The sequence below is a fragment of the Pyxicephalus adspersus genome, chromosome 4 (assembly GCF_032062135.1).
Source record: "Pyxicephalus adspersus chromosome 4, UCB_Pads_2.0, whole genome shotgun sequence".
NCBI classification, from domain to species: domain Eukaryota; kingdom Metazoa; phylum Chordata; class Amphibia; order Anura; family Pyxicephalidae; genus Pyxicephalus; species Pyxicephalus adspersus.
In genome coordinates this window covers 11162824-11184897 of record NC_092861.1, presented here as the reverse complement: position 1 = coordinate 11184897, position 22074 = coordinate 11162824, and the positions used below count along the sequence as shown (strand labels likewise).

Here is a 22074-nt window from a genome sequence, read left to right as displayed (position 1 = left end):
GAGGACCTTTGCTTTCAGCAAGACTTTATAAATATACCAGGAGTGGGGTTCGAACCCACGTGGATATACATCCATTGGATCTTAAGTCCAACGCCTTAACCACTCGGCCATTCTGGTCACAACACTGTTGGCATCCTGGGTTTGGGGTCCTGAGGTTTGGTTCAGCAGGGCTGATATCTGTTTTATCAGAGTCCATCATTCCTTGTAGTTGTTTTCTTGTTTCCCAAAGTGTTCACTATGGCATTTTCAGCCATGGGAAGACCACCTTGGATGTGCCACATAACAACTATTTTGACAGATTATATGCTGCAAATGTCACGGAAGAAAAGAAGTTTAGCTCTAACCATGATGGCCATGGTCAAGTTTATGAGCTTAGGGAAGGGTGTCTTTTTCCTTCACCATTGGTGTCTACTATACAAAGCACTACTTTTCTTACCACTTATTTTTCTTTTTTTTTTTTTTTTTTTTTTGGCAGAACACAGCAGAAGGATTTTGTTCGTGAAAATTTGCTCATCAAACCCTATCAATACCTGCTGTTTCATTCACAAGCATGTAAACTGAAGTTTTAGTTTGAGTTTTAAAATCTTATGATTAAACGTGAAACCAAATGTATGTTTTGGCAAACCTTACTTTTTCCATCAGCTTTTGTTAATTGCGGAAAGCAGCATAGATATCCTATCTTATGTGCATATTTCTTTATTTGTCCACTAGACATATCATATATATATATATATATATATATATATATATATATATATCCTAAATATATAATTTTCATCTTTTATCAGTTTACCTGATGGCCTTTTCTTTCAGTAAGTACTTTACAAATATACCAGCAGTGGGGTTCGAACCCATATAGATATATTTCTATTGGATCCTAAATATTGTTTTGTTCTTCAAAATTTTCCTTATGGTATTTTCAGCCACAGGATGCACCACATAACTATCCTGAGAGATTATATGGTGAAAATGTCACAGAAGGAAGGAAGGTTAGCGCTAACCAAGGCGGCCATTATTAAGTTTATGAGATTAGTAAAGGATGCCATGGCATGTTGCACCCTTCTGGAAAGGTAGTTTGGATGTTCAATGTAACAGCTAGAATCCTGTGTTGGTTGCCTAAGGAAGCCCAGCTGTTCATGTTTTGTGTATTTGTCTTAAACTTTAAATACATTTTCACTAAAAGATGCATAATAGACTATAGCCTATTATGTAGTGCTATTCAGTGCAGCAGTGCAGTTATCTATTACATTGAGGGCTAGAAGTCAGGACTGTACTTCATTGATATTTTAATAGGTCTATCAAAGCGCATTCATTTGCAACAACCACTCTGTGCAAGAATGGAATTTCTTTCTATGTTGTTATTTACTTTTGCCTATTGAAGTACCAATTTCTTTTCCATATGAGTCTAGATTTAACCTCAGCTCTTGAACCTGTGCTGGTATCTTGCCAGAACACATCATGGATAATTTCAAATCAAATAATAACCCATTACTTCGAGTTTGAAAAGTGGCATATTTAAGTACTGAATGGGCATATGAGCTGTACTATGCAACAACTTTTCTAAAAAGCACAAATGGTTCAAATGCTGGGTTTACTTTAGGAAGATTGTAAGATTTCTTGCTGTGATGAGAAGCATTTGTTTGTTTCCAAAATCAGTCGACATTTTATATCTATGTTTAATTGTAATTGTAATTTTTGGAAGTTGTATTTGAAATCTGTTTGTAAAGAGCCCTTGTTTTTTAGCTATTTTAAATATCCCAGAGGAGCATCATGCAAATCCCTGTGCATCCAATCAGTCACAAGTCCACCAACAACTCAGCTGTCCTGAGTAATAAGGTCCCATTGTCATTGAAAGATGGAAGGTAAGTTTTAACCAGGATGGAAATTATTACTATTGTTGAATAGGTATTAAAGTCAAAAATATTTATAACAAGATATAAATCACACAGTGTTTTTATGCAGAAGAAAAAGGGACTCTTTTATTTGTGTCAATATCAGGGTCCTTTGCCTATCCTAATTTTAAAGCGTCTTTAAAAAAGTAGATATGCAAGAAGGGACAGTTCTGTGTTATGGATTTGACTCTTCCTTGAGTATTTAATCTTCAAACAAGTTTGTTTTGATTAACTGGAAAGACAAAAAATTTCTGTGATTTAAACTATGTTTATCCAATCCCATCATTGTAGACTGCATTATCCGCGTTATCTGCGTTAACATTATCCCAGCAATTTTCAATGGGCAGGCCTTACTAGCACCACACAGCCTTTCTTACAAAAACATCCCATTCTGAAAAGTGAACATGCTCTACTCCTTTACCAAATAATCACTGAGTGGCTGAATCTGTCCAGGTCCGGGGAATAGCACAGATCATATGATTCTGTGGTGGTGTCGTTATTCCTATTGCAGGAGTGAGGTCCAAAATTGCCCCAGGTGGAGCTTGGAAGGTAAAGTTTTGCAGCAGTCTTGTAAAGAAGAGGAACAGCTCCATTTTAGCCAAGTTCTCCCCAGCACAACTTCTCTTACCTAAAAGATAGATAAAGAAATACCTCAAATATGACATACTAACTTTAATCAGGTTTATTTACTTGTAGTGGATATCCCTATTTGTCATCATATGCACTACACTTTTATTGAATTTCTGATTTTTTATTGTTTAAAAATAAAAATAGCATCACCCACATGAATGATGCAGGACTGATACACCAAACATGTGAGCCCCTTTCCCTATACCAGGAGGACTACATGAAATATTATCCCATTAATGTTGCTCAAACAACATATGGTGGCTTGTCTTGTAATTCACTGTTAATTGCACCCTAAATGTACTTTAGAATGCATGGCCCCAATGTGTGGTTGTGTGGTAAACCCTAAAAATGTATGTGTGGTGCACTTTAAAAAATATTAATTGTACATCAATAGGGGGCAGTACAACTTTTTATCTTACCCTCCAACCCCTCTCCACAAAACACTTATGTAAATATTTAAAAGGCACAAAATAACAAAGTCCTAAAAACTGTTGTAAATGATTGTTGGAAAAAGACAGTGCAGTCAGCGACTGCAAGCTCTTATTTTGACATCAGACATAAATGAATGTTCTGTTGTGGAAAACCTACATGTGATGCCTCCCATAATGCATTATTTACATTGTTTCTACTCGAGTGACCAATGTTCAAGAATAAGTACTGTCTGTTCCATGGTAATTGGGAGCCATGGGTAATTTTTAGAAAATGTAGAATTTACATTAGTTTCTTTAAGGGATAAAGTGTCAGATCAGTGACTCAATGTAAAATAGAATAAAATAGTTAAAGAATATTTCAAGCCAACATCTGTCATTAGGTTAGTAAAATTGTTCCCATCCTGTAGATACAGCAAGAGGTAAGCTAAATCAATATAAAGAAAAGGAAAGTCTCAAGAGTTCCACACTTTTTCTGTTTATCTCCCTCCAAATTTTCTTTCCCATTGACTAGGTCACCAGAAGAAACAGAGAAACCACAGAAACACAATATAACCTGAGGATCTAACTTCTCATATAGTTTTACATACAGTTAATGAGGTTGATGAAAAGACATAAGTTCATCAAGTTCAACCACTAGGAAAATAAACATATTCCAGACAAAAACCCTTTAGATATTGTAACAGCTGTCCAAAGAAATCACAGGGTTTCGTCCAGGAGGACAGGTACATTTACCCCAGATACAGGTTACGCAGAGTATGTTTAGTCAGACAGTTTTTCTTTTGACCGGAAGGTGTGGTTGAAGTACCAGGCTGAATGACAATGAGCTTGGCCAGGTGGGGGAGATAAACAGGCCTTGTTGTGATCAGGTGTAACTGTCTTACCTGAAGTGCATCCTGGAAATTAGGCTTGGGATATAAACTTTCAGCCTGCTTATTGCTGTGGCTCTGTTTTTGGCTGGTGAGCTGTGAGTAAAGACACAGATGTTGTTGGGAAAGCTGTATGGTTAAGGCCTTAGAGTCCTGCATAGCACTAGGTTGGGCTGGATTGTTAGTAAAGGGAACTAACAGTGAATTAGACGCCAAGGGTCCGGGCTTTAACTTTGCTGTTTGTTTTATTTTGCCTGTTTTGCATGGAAATATTATTAGTGAATAAAACCCATGATGCACTTTTAACCTGCTGGCCCTGTTCCCTGTTTCAAACCCCCCTGTTGCAACGGCTGATCTCACAACATACAGTAGTTGATCCAGAGGAAGGCAAAAAAACTCTGGTACAATTTGCTCCAACAGGCAAATTGGGTGTGCAATTGGATGTTCGCTGGAACAACAATCTCTGTTATTTTTACCTTAAAGCTTTAAATATCCAGTTATATTCTGTGTTTCTAGAAAAGCATCCAGCTTTTTGGTAAATAAATCTATAGTAGTTGCTGAAACTACTCCCTGAGGGAGCCTTTTCCACATTTTCACAGACCTTACAGTGAACCCTTCCTTATTCAGTGCTTAAACATTTTTTCCTCCAGAAGCAAAGAGTGCCCTCTTGTCCTTTGTAATAATCTAAGTGAATAATCGTGAAAACAGTTTCTATATGGACCATTTATATATTTATACAGGATAATCATATAAGGGAGTATAAGTCTCTTCTCAAGGGAGATTAGATTCAGTTCAGCCCCTCCTCAGAGCTAGGTTCCTACATTCCTTGCATTCGTTTAGTTGCCCTTCTCTGCATCTCCAATTCCACAAAATCCTTTTTGTGAACTTGTGCCTAAAACTGGATTGCATATTCCAGATGTGGTCTGACCAATAGGGATGAGGGAGCAAGTTTTTCAAACTAGATCTTGTGGCGAATTCGGCCGTTCTTTCTTACCAAAATGTATTAATTGATCAGCTCAGTGTGCGATCCCTGGCACTAGAAGTTAAGTGGGGACAAGTCTCCCCATTCAAATTTTTCCAAAAAAAAAAATGTGGACTATTCTGATCAATGAATGCAGCGCCAGCTGGTGCTGCATTCATTGATCAGCTCTGTGTGCAATGCCTGGCACTAGAGGTTAAATGGGGTCAAGTCTCCCCATTAAAAACCTCTAGTGCTCTCTGATTGTCTGAGGAAAGCTTTCCTCAGCCAATCAGAGAACACCGGAGGTTTTGAATGGGGAGACCTGTCTCTATTTAACCTCTAGTGCCAGGGATCACAAACAGGAGGATTACCTGGGCTGCAAGAATGATTGCAGCCCTGAGAATCCACTGCAATCTGGGGCACTAGAGGTTATTAATTTCTAATGCCGGGTATCGTAATGATTTCCTTGATCTTCCGATGGTTTTGCGAAATTGGTTCACCGAAATTTCACAGACCCATCGGAAGTTCGAGGAAATTTTTGCGAGAATGCCAATGAGTCATTATCGCTCATCCCTACTTACCAATGTTTTGTACAGGAACAGGTTTATGGCTCAATCTCTGCAGTCTATTCCACTTTTAATACAAGAAAGTAGTTTGCTAGCTTTAGATATTGCAGAATGACATTGCATGCTATTAAAAAGTCTCAGATTCACCAAAACTCCATATCCTTTTCCATTTCTGACTCCCTCAAATGTATTCCCTCTAGACAGTATGAATGCATGCATGTTCTTATACCCCAAGTGCATAACTTTACATTTATAGGTATCAAAGGCCATTTGGTACTCCCCTAATACCCTTAGATCAGGCAGAGTATGAATCATTAAATCACTACTCATAAAAAGAAAGATAATTTGTTAAAACCTTAAGTCTTTCCTGAATCCATGCTGGCTATCACCTATAATATTATTTTATAGCAGAAACTCCTCTATGTGGTTCTTTATCAGGGGTGTAGTTGTAAACAAAAAAAGAGGGGGCACGGGGCAATGCATGGCAAGTGCACATGGTTGTTATGTAAACACCTCATTCTCAAAAAAAGTGAGGGCAAAGCATACATACGTGTGCCCGTCCCACTACACCTCTGTTCTTTATCAAACCGTCTAGGACCTTTCCAACAAACTTTACTGGTCTGTAGTTACTTGGTAATGACTTTGCTCCCTTTTTGAAGATTGGAACCACACTGGCCTTGTGCCAATCTATTGATACCATGCTAGTGATTAAATAGTCTCTAAAATTAGAAACAATGGCTTTGTAGTAACTGAGTTAAGCTCTTTGAGGTCACGTGGATGTAATCCATCAGGTCCTGGTGCTTTTCCAATCTTAATTTTGTCCAACTGTTTCTCTTTTATATGCACAATTGTTAAAAGCAACCACTCACCTCTCTAGTCAAAGCTTTGCTTTTAATAATATTTAAATTCTTTTTTTTATTATAACAGGCCATAGTCCCACAGTATATTACCTGCTGAAAAGGGTATAAAAGCTTCTGTTCTTCTGAACTGTCCATCGGCATTCAAAAAATGCTCAGGGTAAAACTCATCTGGTCTCTCAAAATATGTCTTATCTCGCAGAACAGTTGTTAGTGATGGGATAATGTAAGTTCCCTAAAATAAAGAATGCTTTTTGTAAATTTTTTAGGCCCTATTCAGGTATAGAAAATGCATTACCATTAAGACAAAAAGTAGAGAGAAGATTACCAAAATGAGAAATGAGTAAGAAAAAAATAAATAATGAAGGCAGACATAGAATAGGAGTCCTGAATCTCATCATGTGAAGCCATTTCCTTCATGAAATTTAATTGTATTTCCAGTGGTGCCCCTAGAAATGTTCACCCATCCTGTTGCCTGGACCTTCCTCTTCACCTATAGCTTAAAATGTAATCAAGGCACCTCAAACTAATTGTGAAGTGGGAAGGAACATACCGATTTTGCTTGCAGACATATTTCTCGTTTGCCACTAAGCTACTGATTCTATACCTGCAATTTATGATATTTTTGTTCTTAGGTTTTAAATCTCAGTCAGATGAAGGATTGTAAAACAAAGATACATAGTAGCAGAGTGAATGGTCTGGTGTAGAGTACATACATACTTTTGGTATATTGTATCCCCAGAATGTGACATTTGTAGTTGTCTCATGTGGAAGGTTGTTTGGTACAATATTGGCAAACCTTTGTATCTCATGAATGACGGCATCTGTATAGGGCAATTCTTTCCTGTGAGAAATTTGGGGCCATGAGAAACCAATCACCTTATTAATTTCCTTCTGGACGGTCTCTGTTAAAAGAATATATACACAAAAGGAAGATAATTCGGTACTGTTATTTCCATGAACCTTTTATTCAGGCCTACTTTTTGGACCATTAATAAAGGAACTGCCTGATGGCAACAGATAATACACTGTAAACATGGCAGGTAGTAGTAGTGATGAAACTACATGGTAAACAAGGCACAAGGTAATAGAAGCACTGCACACGCCCTAGGTGCTAAGACCACTACCACCCACCATACTAGGACTGCATTGGGTGCAGGTAAATTCTGTAGAAAGGGTACAGGGGGTGTGGGTGGACTATATACAGTTGGCTCAGGTAAGTTATATGCAGGAAGTGAAGGTGAGTTATGTGTGAGGAGAGTGCAGTGGGTGTTGGTGTACAGGGGGTGCAAGTGAGCTTTAGATAAAGGGGCTGTTGGTCCAGTTCTATTATTCAATATCTCTTAAATCCCATCTAATTTTAAGAAAGCCGGACTACACCTACCATTTGACATGGTATTTACAACAAGCCACATCTTTGTCCTTAAAGAGGACCTATCACCACAATTTTTACTTTGTATATAATGCTAGATAACCTTTTCGAATAAAAATGTTTTTTTTTCCTAAATAGATGGTAAAGACTGATTTAGGGTGCATTTGGTACTGCAATGTCCTGGATTCTTCCACTGTTCATGCCGATCCTGGCCCGAGATCAGGCATGCACAGAAGGGATACCCTGAAGCCTCCTGGGATACCTATGTCTCATATCCCAGGAGGCTTCAGGGTGCTCCTAGTGCGCATGCCTGATCTGGGGCCGGGATCGGTGTGAACGAAGGAAGAATCCAGGACATTGTGGTACCAAATTGAGGCCAGCTATGGAGAATCGAGGCGGAAGTAAATGTAAGTGTGATTTTTTTATTTTAAATAACCTTTTCATTCCATTTAATGAGATGATCTAATCTATCAATGGTAAGGCAAACAAATGTTTGTGTTATGTACAGGGGACAAAATGTCCTCCCTGCCATGAGAGCTATTTCACCTATAAAACTACCCTGCTTCTATTTATATATTACATACATTTATGACTACAAAACAACTGTGCATTATATTTATAACCTTCTTTAAAATTACAAATAGATATGAAATATAAGGGGATATTTAAACTACAATTTCAATTTACATCCAGTTACTGTCATGTAAGTACCTGTCTAATATTGGTAAATCATGAAGCAGTTTTTACTGATTTTCTAATCAGTCCTAAATGATGTGGTGAAGATTTTCTTGTTAAGGCAAATAGGCTGTGTGCTAAAATATTGAATATATTTATGATGAGCATAAATATCTAGATTTCTATATATTAAAGGGTAAATTAAAATACACTCAAGTTCCTTGTTCATATTCTACTTCCTTGTAAAAGGATACAGCTACTGATCCAGCCCTTGGTTTTGTTTATGTATATAGTGGTTGCTCTGTTCAATAGAAGTTTAGGTTCCAAGAAAATGGCAACAGTTTTGGGCACAAGCCTTCATCAGATTATATAGCAGGTCAGATGAAGGACATATGCCATACTACTTTGATTTATTTCAGATAATAAAATCCTTTAGTGTATTTCCTTGCCCTCTGTCTTATATTTGTTACAGCAAATAAAGCATCATGTTTTTTCTTACTTACCCAGAAATATAATAAAGAAATATATGCCAGTGGGTAACTCCAAACCACTAGATAATATCAATGGTGGGAATATCAGTTTATATTATATTCTACATCTACACCGAGTTCTTACTCTGAATTTCAGGGTATTTCATCATTAGCAGAAGTCCCCATCTCAGAGTGGAGGAAAGCGTCTCTGTCCCAGCAGCAAACAAGTTGCTTAAAAGTATGGTTAGGTTATGGTTGTGAAAGTAATAGCCAGGGTAAGGTTTCTCCTGGAATGGAAACACAAATTCCAAAAAATGTATCAATGTCACTATGCATGCTTGTAAGTACATATCCTTAGTATCAAGGCACAGAGCATTACTGACAGCATCAACTATGTAATTCAGTGGTTTGGAGATGGGAACCAACATAGAATGCATTGAAACTGCATGTGAAACTCAAAATCAGATGTTATATTGTTTCACAATGGGATTAAGATTCATGTATTACCTTGCGCATCTTTCTCATGTTGCCTTCCTGGTCATATATAATGACCCACCTCACTATTGTGCATCAAATATCAATATTCACAGCGGGCAGTGGAAATGTAAGGTCTCTCAAACGTTGCTTACTGGGTCAAAAAAGCTGAAGATTAGCCTCTGTTAAGCAACACACATTGTTCAAAGAAAACCAGTCAGTTATTCTATGCAAATTGATGTCCCCGAATTTAACTTGTATAGAACAGTTGAAAATTTTGTAAGGCATCTCCTTAAGAATGTTAGGTGGGAATACTGTTACATCTCTAGTTACATAGTTCTACCAACATTAATATTTGACAGACAACACTCAGTGGTGTGATACCTCTTGCTGTCTTATAAGGAACACATCAATCAGGTTTCTCGGGTCATTTCTGTCCAGCTGATCTACGCGATTGGTGAAATTACTTTTTAGGAAACCTTGAAATTCAGCAGCATTTTTGAGAAGAGTTTTATGGTCCCCAGGTATCCATTTCATTAATTTTGGGTAAGTGTTGTACAGCTTCAAAGGAAAAAGAATACCCAAGAATAATATTTTTAACAATAATCCTAAATCTCATGAATATTTCATTTCATTTAAATATTTATTGGTGCCAGCTCCCCTCACTTTTTCTTCCATGAAGCCTTATTTATCTAGCTACACATTCATTAGTAAATTTACATTTCTGGATCTGGTCAAATTTTTCCTAGTTTATTTGAGCTGTTAACTGTAATGATGCTAATGTGCACCTGATACTTACTATGTTATAGTGGACATCTTCAGGTGGTATACAAGTTCTTTGTTTACTAATAGAATTGCCTTTAAGCCCAAAACCTGTGGAAGGTTAAACATTTTGAAGTTGCCTTATACTTTAGTTTATAGCAAATGTAAAATAAAAGTACTTACCATAACCATGGGACTTCCCAAAAGCTTTGCACTTTCCATCAATAAACTCATTAGCCTTTTAAAAGTTGGATCCTCAAAATCATAGCGACGGCCGAGTATAATAGATACTATTATGTTGGCTACAGCACAATTCATGATCATTGCATTATTAAATGGTTTGCCTGATATAAAGGAAAAGATTAAGACTTTCAAACCTTGAACTAAAATGAACCTAAAGCCAATGTTTTTTCTATGTAGACATGGATTAGAACCCTTGTTTTTATTGTTATCTATGTCATCATTTAGGACATTCATCCTTTCTGCGTACACTTAAAATTAAAGATTTTAAGCTGTCATTAGAACAGGAGAAAAGGGAGATTTCTGCTAATTGAATTTAGTCATAAAGGTAACGAATATAATATTTTTCTCACTTGGGATAGATGGGTTTCCTTTAATGTTCTATTGTTTTTCTAGACACTGAGCGTCATAAGTGAAGTAGTATCTCCCCAAATGGATAGTAAAATCATGTTAGAGGTATATTTACAATATTTTATTGTAAAACTATTGGTAAAATGATAAAGTAAATATATTATGAATCATGTTATCATATGAATTATGTTATCATTATTAACATGTTTTTGTTTTTCAGAATCTCTCATCTCTCTCTCTGCAAGTAATTGCTTATTTAGACAGTTGCGTTTGTTTTTACCACTTTCGCAGCAAACATTATGCATAGTAATGCCATTTCAGGCACTTTTAATCTATGGGGATGGTTGAACTTGCTACCAACCTGCAAAGATCATCACATTGCAAATACAAATCCATAAAAATGCCTGCAAAAATGTTAATCGTTTTCATTTTGTTGAATAATATGAGGGGGCTTGGTGGTGGTTTGGTTTTTCTCCGTCATAAACAGCTAGGAAACCACTTTCAAAACCAATAGTCTAAATAAGCGCCAATTCTATTATTTTTATGGTATTTATTTTATTTGTTTTTTTTAACAGCCAGAGTTTTTGACAAACCATTTAATACTGATGATGTGCTTTCAATGATTAGCTTATATTCATATAGGTATGAGCTAGGTAAAAAATATTATACTTTATGAAAATGTGAGCTGGATTTGGGCTTTACATACCTGAATACCAAATTAAAGTCCATTTACATCTGCTAGGCCATCTAACACTAACCTATTATTACGGTGACAATGCTGCTGTCCAGTGGTGGCTACACTGCTCCTCCATAGGTACAGTGGAGGAGTGAGCATAGCTACCCTAAAACAGTAGGTGTGTTAAGGTGAAAAAAGTTAATGCAGCCACCACACCCAGTAAACTGCAAAATCATACAATAACATTTTTGTTCTTGGGTTTAGATAAATTTTAAAGACTGTGAATGAAGGGCTCCCTTTCTGAAAAGTATGTTAATTGGAACATTTGTTTCTAAAGCAAATTTTCAGATTCTTTTTTTCCCCATGTCTGAACTGCAGATAAAATCTGATTGGTTGCCATTGTAACAAAAGGATAACACAGAATTACAAAACCTGCAACTTGGTTCACAGAAAGGGCTGAGGGTATTTTTAGCAAAACACCTAGGTAAGTGTTTGTACAAATTTTTCATATACATATACAAGCAAGTTAAGGATTTTTTTCTTGGGGAACTTTTTTTGCAGGTTTAACTATGTGAAATGCCAGCTGTCACCCACTGAAAAAAATATTTATTAGGGCATTCATTTTTCTATTAGTGTTCTCTTATGAAGCTCTGTGAGTGCCTGAATTTAGAGTTTATACTTACCTTCAAAAGATTTAAATGTTTTGATTAAAGCATCACATTCTTCATGAATCTTATTCTCCAGTGATGTCTTCCCCATTCCAAAGTCTCTCAGTGTTGAAAGAGTAAATCTCCTCATTGTTTTCCAGTTGTCTCCATGGGAAAATAGTACCCCTATAGAAGAGACATCAAATGGTGCTAATGTGCTTATGGTCAGTTTTCTCTACAAGAAAATTAGGCATGTGCTATTTGCATGTACTATTACACTGGTCAACAAATAATTTTTTGCCAGAATAAAATCATTTTAGGTTATGTTTGATGCACAGATTCCAAATATGGTATTGGTTTTGCTAGAAGGGTTTTAGTTTTTGAAATAATGACCTCAATTGGCTCTGGTTCTTGTGATACAGGAATCGATTTTACCAACAACAACATGTTAACACAGCATATTATTATCAATCTTTATGAAAATTTCAAAATGGTCTTACAAAAGCTTTGTTATCATGAACACCAATTGGACCATGTTTATTTAAAAATGGTGAACTTCCTACTTGGACAGCAAAGTGGATACACAATGCCCCTGATTCATCAATAAAATCCGCGCTCGCTGGAAGCGCGAAAGTACGTGCGGCCAGCGATCGCGGTTTACCGCGGTCCGGACTCGAGTGTGCGCGTACACTCGCCTCACTGCCAGCCGGATTCGATTCTGCTTGATGAATCAGGGGCCATGTGCCCATGTTTCATCAGCTTGTGGGATAATAGAGCAAAGCAGAATTTTTGGAAAAAAGTGACATGGCCTCCAGGAGAAAACATGAAAAAAGGTGCAGTGAACCTCATTAATGAGCTATTGGTTGACAAAGAAAAAATCATTCCCCCTCCACTACTCATAAAGTTGGGATTAATGAAGCAATTTGTCAGAGCACTGTTGTTGAGTACTGAAAAATTGTTGAGTACTGAAAAATTAAAAGCAGGAATCTTTGATGGACCCCAGATTCAGAAACTGATAAATGATTTCACAAGTTACATGACTGATACTGAAGGTTCTGTCTGGCACTTCTTGAGTAACCATAAAACACAAAATTATGAAGAACCGGTACAAAACTTGCTCTGAAACATTAAAAATTTGGGTGCTACTATGAGCATAATGGTACACTATCTCCATAGCCATTTGCAAAAATCTAGCAAAACCAATACCATATTTAAAATTTGTGCATCAAACATAACCCAAAATGACTTTATTCTGTTTGGCAAGAAAATGTTTGTTGTAATATTATGCTGTGTTAACATTTGTTGTTGGTAAAATTGTCACACATCGTTTTCAGGAGAAAGCATCTTCTCTCCTAAAAGAACATGGAATCACGACTTGCATCTGAACAAGCCACAAGACTCCTGAAAGATGCCCTTTGGACTTATGAGGTTTTTGCTAGACAAGTTGCTGTGCAATGTGGCTACACACCTCACCAAATGTCAAGCACAGTGGTGGAGGATGATGATTTGGGCTCATTTTGCAGCCATGGAACCTGGGCACCTTGCGTCAATCATGAACTTCTATTTATAACAAGGTGTTCTAAAGTCACATAAAAGGCCATCTTAATGATATCTAAAGCTTGGCCAAAACTGAGTCAATTAACAAGACAGTGATCACAGGCACACCATCAAATCTACAACAGAATGGCTAAAAAAGAAAATAATCAAAGTGTAACAATGCAATGGTCTGATCCGAGTCTAGACCTCATGCAGATTAAAATGCTGTAAAGAATCCTGGAGAGATCTGTAAAAACAAAGGCTATGTACACACTTCAGATGATTCTCTTCCGATAATCGCCTCAGGGCTGATATCGAATTAGAATCTGGCGTGTGTACAGCGTTCACCGATCCGACCTTGCGGATCCACAAATGATTGTAATGAATGTGAAGGGGAGAGAGCGCAGCGGGGTGCTGCTCCATCGTGTCTGTACAGAGGTCTTCATGCATTGTTCAGTCTTTTGTCATTGGAAAGGATCATAAAAGATGCTTTCCAATGACAATTATTGAACGTGTGTTCGCAGCTAAACATCCACAACTCTCAATGAACTGAAGCAATGTTGTAAAGAAAAATGGACATAAATGATAGTGTCAAGTTATTGCTGCTAATGTTAATTCTACAACTTTTGAATCATGGGGTGTACTTTGTTTTTCTACACAAGGCTTCAATATTTTGGCTTAATCTTTGGTATATGATGACATGGTGCAATCTGTTGTGTGTTTTACACATAAGGTTTGATTCAAGTCTTTAAAACCTTTAGAACCTACTGATTTGTTTATTTATGTTCTTATATGTAAATCAATAGAATTGAAAGTGTATGTATTTTTTCACATGACTAAATATGATTAACACTTTAATAAATTATAATTTAGTCTAATATATTATAAATTATAGTCTAGTAAAATTTCAAATAACTTTTAGATTGATGTAGAATGATGTAAACGGGTAAAAAGAAAAACTCACCATGTCCCCGGTGGTATAGCTTGAATATTGGAATTGCTGGTCTTTCTCCAAACTCTTGTGCATGATTGACAAGAGCATCTTTTACAGCCTTATAGCCACACAGTACCACCATTTTCTGTGTGCCTATCTGTATACTAAATACTGATCCATACTTCTTGGATAGCTGGAAATAAAAATAAATAAATAAACATCCTGATATTCATTTACAAAATGTCTGAAATGAATGAAGGAAAAAAAAAACTGAAAATGTATTCTTTATAAAAAAAAAAATACCTTCATGAAAGAATCCTGTAGTCGCTTCAGATTCAGCATGTGAATGTTTCCAATTAATGGCAATGCTTTTGGGCCAGGTGGGAAAGCATTAAGACCATCTTTTGGCACATGGAAACTTTTTATAGCAAGAAAACATAGGACAATAACAATGAAAGCTATAATTGGATCCAAAGAAAGCATGTTTTTTTTTAATAAATTCTGAAAAGAGACAATATAAATATAAAAGTAATTTTACTAATACATAAGTTGATATTCAAGCATAAGGTCTTAGGTGTAGGTCACCTTTAATATTGTAGTCATAAACTGACTAACAAGTAATGCACTGATGCACCATGTCCATTAAGATCTGCCATCAAGAGTGCAATCACCATTTTGGCAGATATGAAAAGTCTATGTACATTTTGTAAATGTTCATCTCACAGTGCCAAAAGCCCCACTTCTTTCTAATAAACCCAAACTTGCCCGCCACCTTCTTCCCAACAATTTGCATAGAGACAATGCACATGTAGAAATGTTTATTCCCAGATGAAGACTCAATTAAGGTATTTGTCTTGGAACTGTCTGATTCCACACTGGGACAACGCAATCACAATATATCATTACATAAACTGAAATTAGTAAGTGGTTGGAGGGATTTTATCTAATCCCCATTACACTCTGCAGTATTACTTTGGAAACACAAAATAACACTCAAGCTGTGATATTGCAATAATCACACAACCATCAGCTCAGGATAAAACAACACTATATTATATATATATATATATATATATATACACATACATATACACTCTGTTATAGGCAATCTTTAAAGCATGTAAACCTCACCTACCTGCAATTGAATACAGCATAGCTGATTTATTCACTGGATAAGTGCACTTAAATACATAAAGGCACATAATTCACTCCTCCCTCCTGAGCTCACTTGGCTTCCCATTTTGCTGAATCATACTTGCAGTGCTTGCACATTAGAGCTTCCCAAATTTCACCGAGACAATTGGGTTTGTTTTTTTTTATCACTCTCCAAGATGAGAGAGAATGGACATGGAATGGATTCCAAATTTTTAGAATCTTCCAGGTTCTCCCAAGACAGTCTTTCTTCTCCAGTCTTGAGGGTCTTTTATAAATCTGTCCCTGTGTCTTTAGTTCAGAGATGGTAGAGAGTAAATGAGTCCCAAGTAAGTCTTATTTTAAAGTGCAAATGTTCCTTAAGATAGTAGTGAGTAAAAAAGGAGTAATACCAACAGTTCTGCACTAACATTTCTTGGTCTGTATACTTGTGTTATACAAGCATTGAATTAGAAGAAATCTGCACTGGAGTCTGCAATCTTTTCTTTTAGGATTACATGCTCTGTTCAACACACACACACAGTTGCATCTTTTTTTTCTAATTGTGATGACAACCAAATACCAGATAGCAAGTGATCCCTGTCTGTAACAAAGCTTTAAGATAAACATTGCATTATTTATACAAACTACCGAATAACCAGAAAATTACAATATGTGCCAGATGGATAGAGGCGCATTGACCTATTTGTTTTTATAAAACTGATAGGAACAAAGGTTTAGACGTGTAAAAGTTTAAAACATTTTTTAAATACCCTGGAACCCTGTTCTATGACAAAGTTTTTTTTTTATTTGCAATTGTATTTTACTTGCTGATATTAAATGATCTGTCATCATTTCATTTTACAGAAATATAACATATAGAGAGAGAAAAACAGAGTGGAATACTGTGATAACTAAAGATTCTACTTAGGTTGCTTATTTCAAATAGCTTATCGCACATATATAGATCAGGCGCAGGGCTTTCAGGGGAGGAGCAGTGATAGGAAGCCGCAAGATCACGGAGCTCTGATCTAGTCTTCGCAATCAACATGGCATTGAGACGTAAAAACCTCTCAATCGCTCAAAAAGCCAGTTTGGGGGATCGAAGGATCAAGTAGGGAAGCAGCACGATTTTCAGTGTTTTTGGCAATCAAGGAGAGAGCTCAAAATCAGAGCTCCAATTCCAGCCGCGTGACACCCAATGGCCATCTTGGATTCCGACTGCTGCCTGTGTGTGAATACCTGCACATAAAACATGCTGTTCTTTTCTCCTCCTGTTCCACATCAATTCTTCCCACAGTAAGTGAGTAGCAAGGCAGAACCTTTTATATTTATTAGACCTCCTTGTGTGGTTTAGACCCCAGCAACATCAGGACCTATTGGAAATCTCCATAAGCACAGTACAGTGGGCTACAGAGCAACAAACCCACTTACTTTTACTTCTGTGCATTCAGTCCTCCACCAGCATATATCTCTACTTCTTTAAATGATTTTTTAAGCACAGAGACACTGAATATCACAGTGAACGACTAACTGGTTCTTTCTTATAACACTCCACAGCCCATGGCCCTGATTTATAAAAGCTCTCCATGGCTGGAGAGAATACACTTTCATCAGTGAAGCTGGGTGATCCAGCAAACCTGGAATGGATCTGGTCCAGGATTTAAAACATTTGCTAGCAACTAGCAAATGATTTTTAAAAATCCATTTCATGTTTTCTGGATCAACCAGCTTCACTTCTGAAAGTGTATTCTCTCCAGCCTTGGAGAGCTTTCATAAATCATGCCCTATAAGTCATGTAGGTACAACTCAGTAAGAGGCCAGATTACTATCCATGAAACCCAAGCCTCCAATACCTTTACTCAAGAGCATAGGGAAGGTGATGTAATACCTGTGCACAATTCCAACCTTTGGGGACTATTTATTTCACTACACCTGACTGGCTTTGAACATGTCTGAAACACTAAAAGGGGCATAAAAACCCCGAGAGAACATTTGCATCTTTTTTTCTCACAAACAATGGGGAAAATTGGCTGAAAACAGTCATTTGGAAAGCCATTTAGTTCACAACCTAGACATAACTTGCCTGATATGTTAAGTTCCTCACAACAAGAATACTCAAGATCTCCATCAATGCAACTAGGATATTTGTTTTTCAAGGCTTAATACCAATATCCTATATACTGTAAGCCACATTCCCACAGTGAATAATCCCTAGACTATCCAATTTTAACAAATTTTCCCACACATTCTGAACAGACTTTAGTAAAATGGTTAACTAACTTTTAAGTGATTACTTTCTTACATCATGGTGATGTCAGGCCATTCCTAAAACTGTGGAGTACTAATCCAAAATGTGGCATTTTTTGAGTTAGCAATACCCAGAGGAATATCTTGATATCTTTCCATAAGCAGTTCCTGTATTGTTGTGGTTATCTATTAACACTAATGCACCCGTCAGCAATCTTTCTATACTCCTATATACTATTTCACAGTATTTGAATGATAGTCTATTTCCATAAGTGGAATTTTAAACATCAGAGGAACATATTGCTCTGAAAGATGGAATAGCCAAGTAACACTTTATGCTCTACTATTGTGTATCATTCCCAATGAAAAAATTACTTTCCTCATTTGAAGCTAAATATTTGTTCCCTCCGGGTGTGTAGATATACCCCCTTATATGTTATTAACAACACTCCCTACACTCTAAAATTCCCCCCTCTCATTTATGTTGTACTCACCTGACTGACCACATCCGTTTTTTTCCTGGCAAGTGGATTTGAAACTTTAAAACCGACTCCGGATTTCTAAGGTAGAAAACAAAAGCCTATCCCACCCCCCATTGTTTTGTCATCTTTACACCATCTGTTCTCTTTTTTTAGGTGTGTTCTACCTCATATGTTCTGTTAACAAACCTACAGGATACTACACATACATAAAGTTTACAATAGGTCTTAATTTAATTTCTAGTTGCATTGCTAGCTAATTTCCTTTGTGTCTTGAGATTTATGTCTTTCTTAAACCCTGACTCTCCATTTAACATCATGGACTCCCCTGTCGGACCCCCACTCAACAGCCCCAGAGGCAACATACCCTGTTGCTGGAAATTTCTTTTAATAAATAATAAGTGACTTAATATCCCTGAAAAAAGATCAACGATCCTACTTTTGGCCCACAGACACAAACCCCAAATAATATTCTTTCAAGAGACCTACTTTCGACCCCCTAGCATTCAAAAACTAACATCAACCAAATACCCAACAGCATATCAGGCAACAAGCCCAATCTCCAAATCTAAGGGGGTATCGATATTACTCACAAACCAAGTTCTTTTTCAGATTACCAATCAAATGGTTGACCCAGAAGGCTGATACCTATTATTAAAAGGAGATCTACATCACAAACCAGTAACATTGGCTAATGTGTATGCCCGCAATGTGGGTCAACCTAACTTCTTTAAAAAAGTAGCGAGACTCCTTCAAGGTTTTTCCACAGGAATACTCATCCCAGGGGGTGACTTTAACGTACCCTTAAACCCAATATTAGACTCCCCCCACAGGCGCTCCCACTCTGACCTTTAAAACACTTTGAACTAAAAAAATTCTACTTGTCATCGCTAATGATTAACGACATCTTGCAAACACTATATCCCAGTACCAAAGATTACAATTTTTTCCAACACTCTCACAATAGATATTCTCACCTAGATTACTTTTTTCTGTCTCAGAGAGACCTTGATTCCTTGTCCTCAGCTTTCATTTAACCAGTGTTTCAGATCGTGCCCCGATCACATTCGCTCTCTCCTTCCCAGATGGTGAACCCGTGACGAAATTCTGGAGACTTAATCCTTCTTTATTAAGAGATGTTGCAGTGGTTGTTACAACCAGACTAGAAGAATATTTTGAACACAACACAAAACCAGATATGCATCAGGCAGTGGTCTGGGTAGCACATAGGTGTGTGGTCAGGGGCATTTTCCTAAAGTGGACTGCAAAATTTAAAAAGGCTAGACAAAATGACATTATCCAATTACTAAATCAGATTCACAAACTAGAAGCAACACACAAACGCTTCCAAGCTGAAAAAACCCTGACAGACTTAACTGAACTAAGGAATAAACTGAAGGAAATTCTCTTTACACAAGTCAAATGCTCGTTCACCCTAGCTTCCAAATTTTTTTATGAACATAGCAATGAGCATGGCAAGAGCTTTATAGGCTAAACGAGCACTCAACACTGTATCCCAGATTAGGGACCCCTCTGGAAAACTACGCTTAAAATCTGATGATATAGCCAAACAATTCCTTTCTATAAACAAATATACAACCTACCCCCATCTCAGCAACCACTGGGGGAATGCAGTGAAAGGAAAGGTGCCATTTGCATGTTTGTAAGTAGATATGGCCCAACTAGGGCCTCTGAAAATTGCATTCCGCCATCTAGCAGCAGTGAAACACAGAGGAGGAATAGGACTCCTAAATGTCCACAAGTACTATTGGTCCTGTCATCTCACTAGGATAATTGATTAGCAGGCTAACTGTCATGCACGGAGAGACAGGACCACTAGGGGGCATATGGAGGTGGTGCAAGCCCTTAGAAGGGCCAAGGCGCAAAGTCAAAGCTGTAACCAGATTTTCTCCAGAGCCACTAATGGTGAGGATGTTGCGCTGCAGGTTACGGCCAGGTTGGGGTCCTTGAGCACACCAAGGTGGGCAAGCACGGCACAAAATCACTAAGCAGAAGGGTAGGTAGTGAAGAAAAGCCAGGGTCCAGACAGGCAGCAAGCAAGAGAGGTCAGGCCACACGCCAGGGGTCAAAAGCCAGGGATCCAGGAGACAGACAGCACTGATGCAGAAGCCACTGCGGGCACAGGGAACACAGGAGACACTGGAACAGCAGTGGTCCGGGTGATGCAGGGATATCCACAGGCAGACAGGAACACAGGAACAGAACAGGGAAGTTGGCTGGGAACCAGCAGGGAAGCAGCAGGTGTATAGGAACTAGTTCATATATTCAACCACTGGGCTTAACCTCATGGCTCAAGAGAAGAAATCTGCCTGTAAAACTTTTAGCCCATCCCTTTATACGTATTTCACTGAGGATTTTTTTAACAGTAGTCCGCAAATTTAAAATAACATCAATACCAGGCCCGCTTATCCCAGTCTGGTCCAACCCAGGCTTTCCACCAGGTTTATCTGATAATTTTCTGAAACATTGGTGTAATTAACGACAATTAACAGCTAGAGACTTTTTCGAAGGGGGAAAGTTTTGTGACAGACAATCACTATTGTCAGAAACTGAAGGTGCCCCGATGCCTTGATGAATCTACTTACAACTAAGACATTTTTTATCTGCCTCCAATATGAAAGAGCAATGCTCAAGACAGCTCACCCCCTTCGAGAAACTGTCTGTAGCCACAGGCCCACTCAGACATATGATTTCAGTTATATATGTAAACCTTTCGAGTCGTTTCCGTAAACAATGGGAATAAGACTTAAACCAGACTTTTACAGATGAGGAATGGGAAGACATCAATGTATTATCAGTAAAAGGATCGGCACAGATTTTGATACATCATACTCATAGCCCACCGCACAAATATAAGAAAACTCTTCTGGTTTATGCCTTAAACGCTGCCAAATTACTGATCCCGAGGTTCTGGAAATCGACTACAAACTGTTCCCACAGTGAAGGACTGGTTGATGCAAATTAACCGATTAGCAGAGATGGAGGAACTTATTCACTTGTCTCGAGCCAATATGGCCAGCTATTACACTACTTGGGCATGCTGGTGGAATTTTCGTGAGTCTCCAGAGTTTCAAACTTTTTGCCATGAAATGCAATAAAAGTCCAGTCCGACATGGGAGTTGCTATTGTTTTATACCTTACTTCTTTTTCCCTTTCTTTCTTCTCGCTTCTAATCTTTCTCAGTATTAAAATTTATCCGGTTAGGAGATACTCCAATACATTACTATGCTAACATGATAGATATAATTGTCCTGACTTTTTTAAAGCTCCCCAAGGCTGGAGAGAATACACTTTCATCAGTGAAGCTGGGTGATCCAGCAATCCTGGAATGGATTTCCCTAAATGTCATTAGCTATTTGTTAGCAAATGTTTACAATTATGGAACAGATCTATTCCAGGTTTGCTGGTTCACCCAGCTTCACTGATGAAAGTTTATTCTCTCCAGCCTTGGAGAACTTTAATAAATCAGATTCAATATGTCTGAATTACCATTTGAATAGATAGGTTCGGTTTACTGAACTTTTTTGTTTTTCTGATGCACTTTGATTCCACAACATTCTCCCTCTTTGTTTTTACCTTTTTTTTGTTTTGTTTTGTTGTCTTTGGCCCTTCTATTTACTTTAAATCTCAAGGATTTTTTTAAATGTGCTGTATTTGGCTTACTTATCTATTTCAAATTACCTACTCATGTTATTTGTATATGCTAAATTTAATTAATGTATGGCCTTCTTTATTCTTCCTTCCTTAATTCACAATTTACATTTTTTAAAACTCCATTCTCTTTTGAAGAATTGCTAAAGGTCAAAATTTACAGATCTCTTGGAGTAGATGGCCATTCCTGTTCCTACTAGAA

At 37.4% G+C, this 22074-nt stretch overlaps 1 protein-coding gene and 1 non-coding gene across 3 annotated transcripts; both read right to left on the bottom strand.

Moving 5' to 3' along the window:
* Positions 1-34: 34 nt before the first annotated feature.
* On the bottom strand, positions 35-117 carry TRNAL-UAA (transfer RNA leucine (anticodon UAA)). The gene has a single exon. It is a non-coding gene; the product is annotated as a tRNA-Leu (tRNA).
* A 1834-nt stretch (positions 118-1951) lies between these two features.
* Positions 1952-15992, bottom strand: LOC140328060 (cytochrome P450 2K1-like). Of its 2 annotated transcripts, none has more exons than XM_072407383.1 (10): positions 15476-15992; positions 14644-14841; positions 14371-14533; positions 11907-12056; positions 9994-10067; positions 9579-9755; positions 8866-9007; positions 6924-7108; positions 6297-6438; positions 1952-2520 (listed from the first exon to the last, which is right to left on the bottom strand). In XM_072407383.1, the coding sequence occupies exons 2-10, from the start codon at positions 14821-14823 to the stop codon at positions 2321-2323; spliced, it is 1413 nt and encodes a 470-aa protein (XP_072263484.1). In that variant the 5' UTR covers positions 14824-14841; positions 15476-15992; the 3' UTR covers positions 1952-2320. The 2 variants fall into 2 exon arrangements, with proteins under 2 accessions (XP_072263484.1, XP_072263483.1); XM_072407382.1 differs by lacking the exon at positions 9994-10067 and adding an exon at positions 10140-10300 and having other exon boundaries at positions 15476-15988.
* Between the last annotated feature and the right edge of the window lie 6082 nt (positions 15993-22074).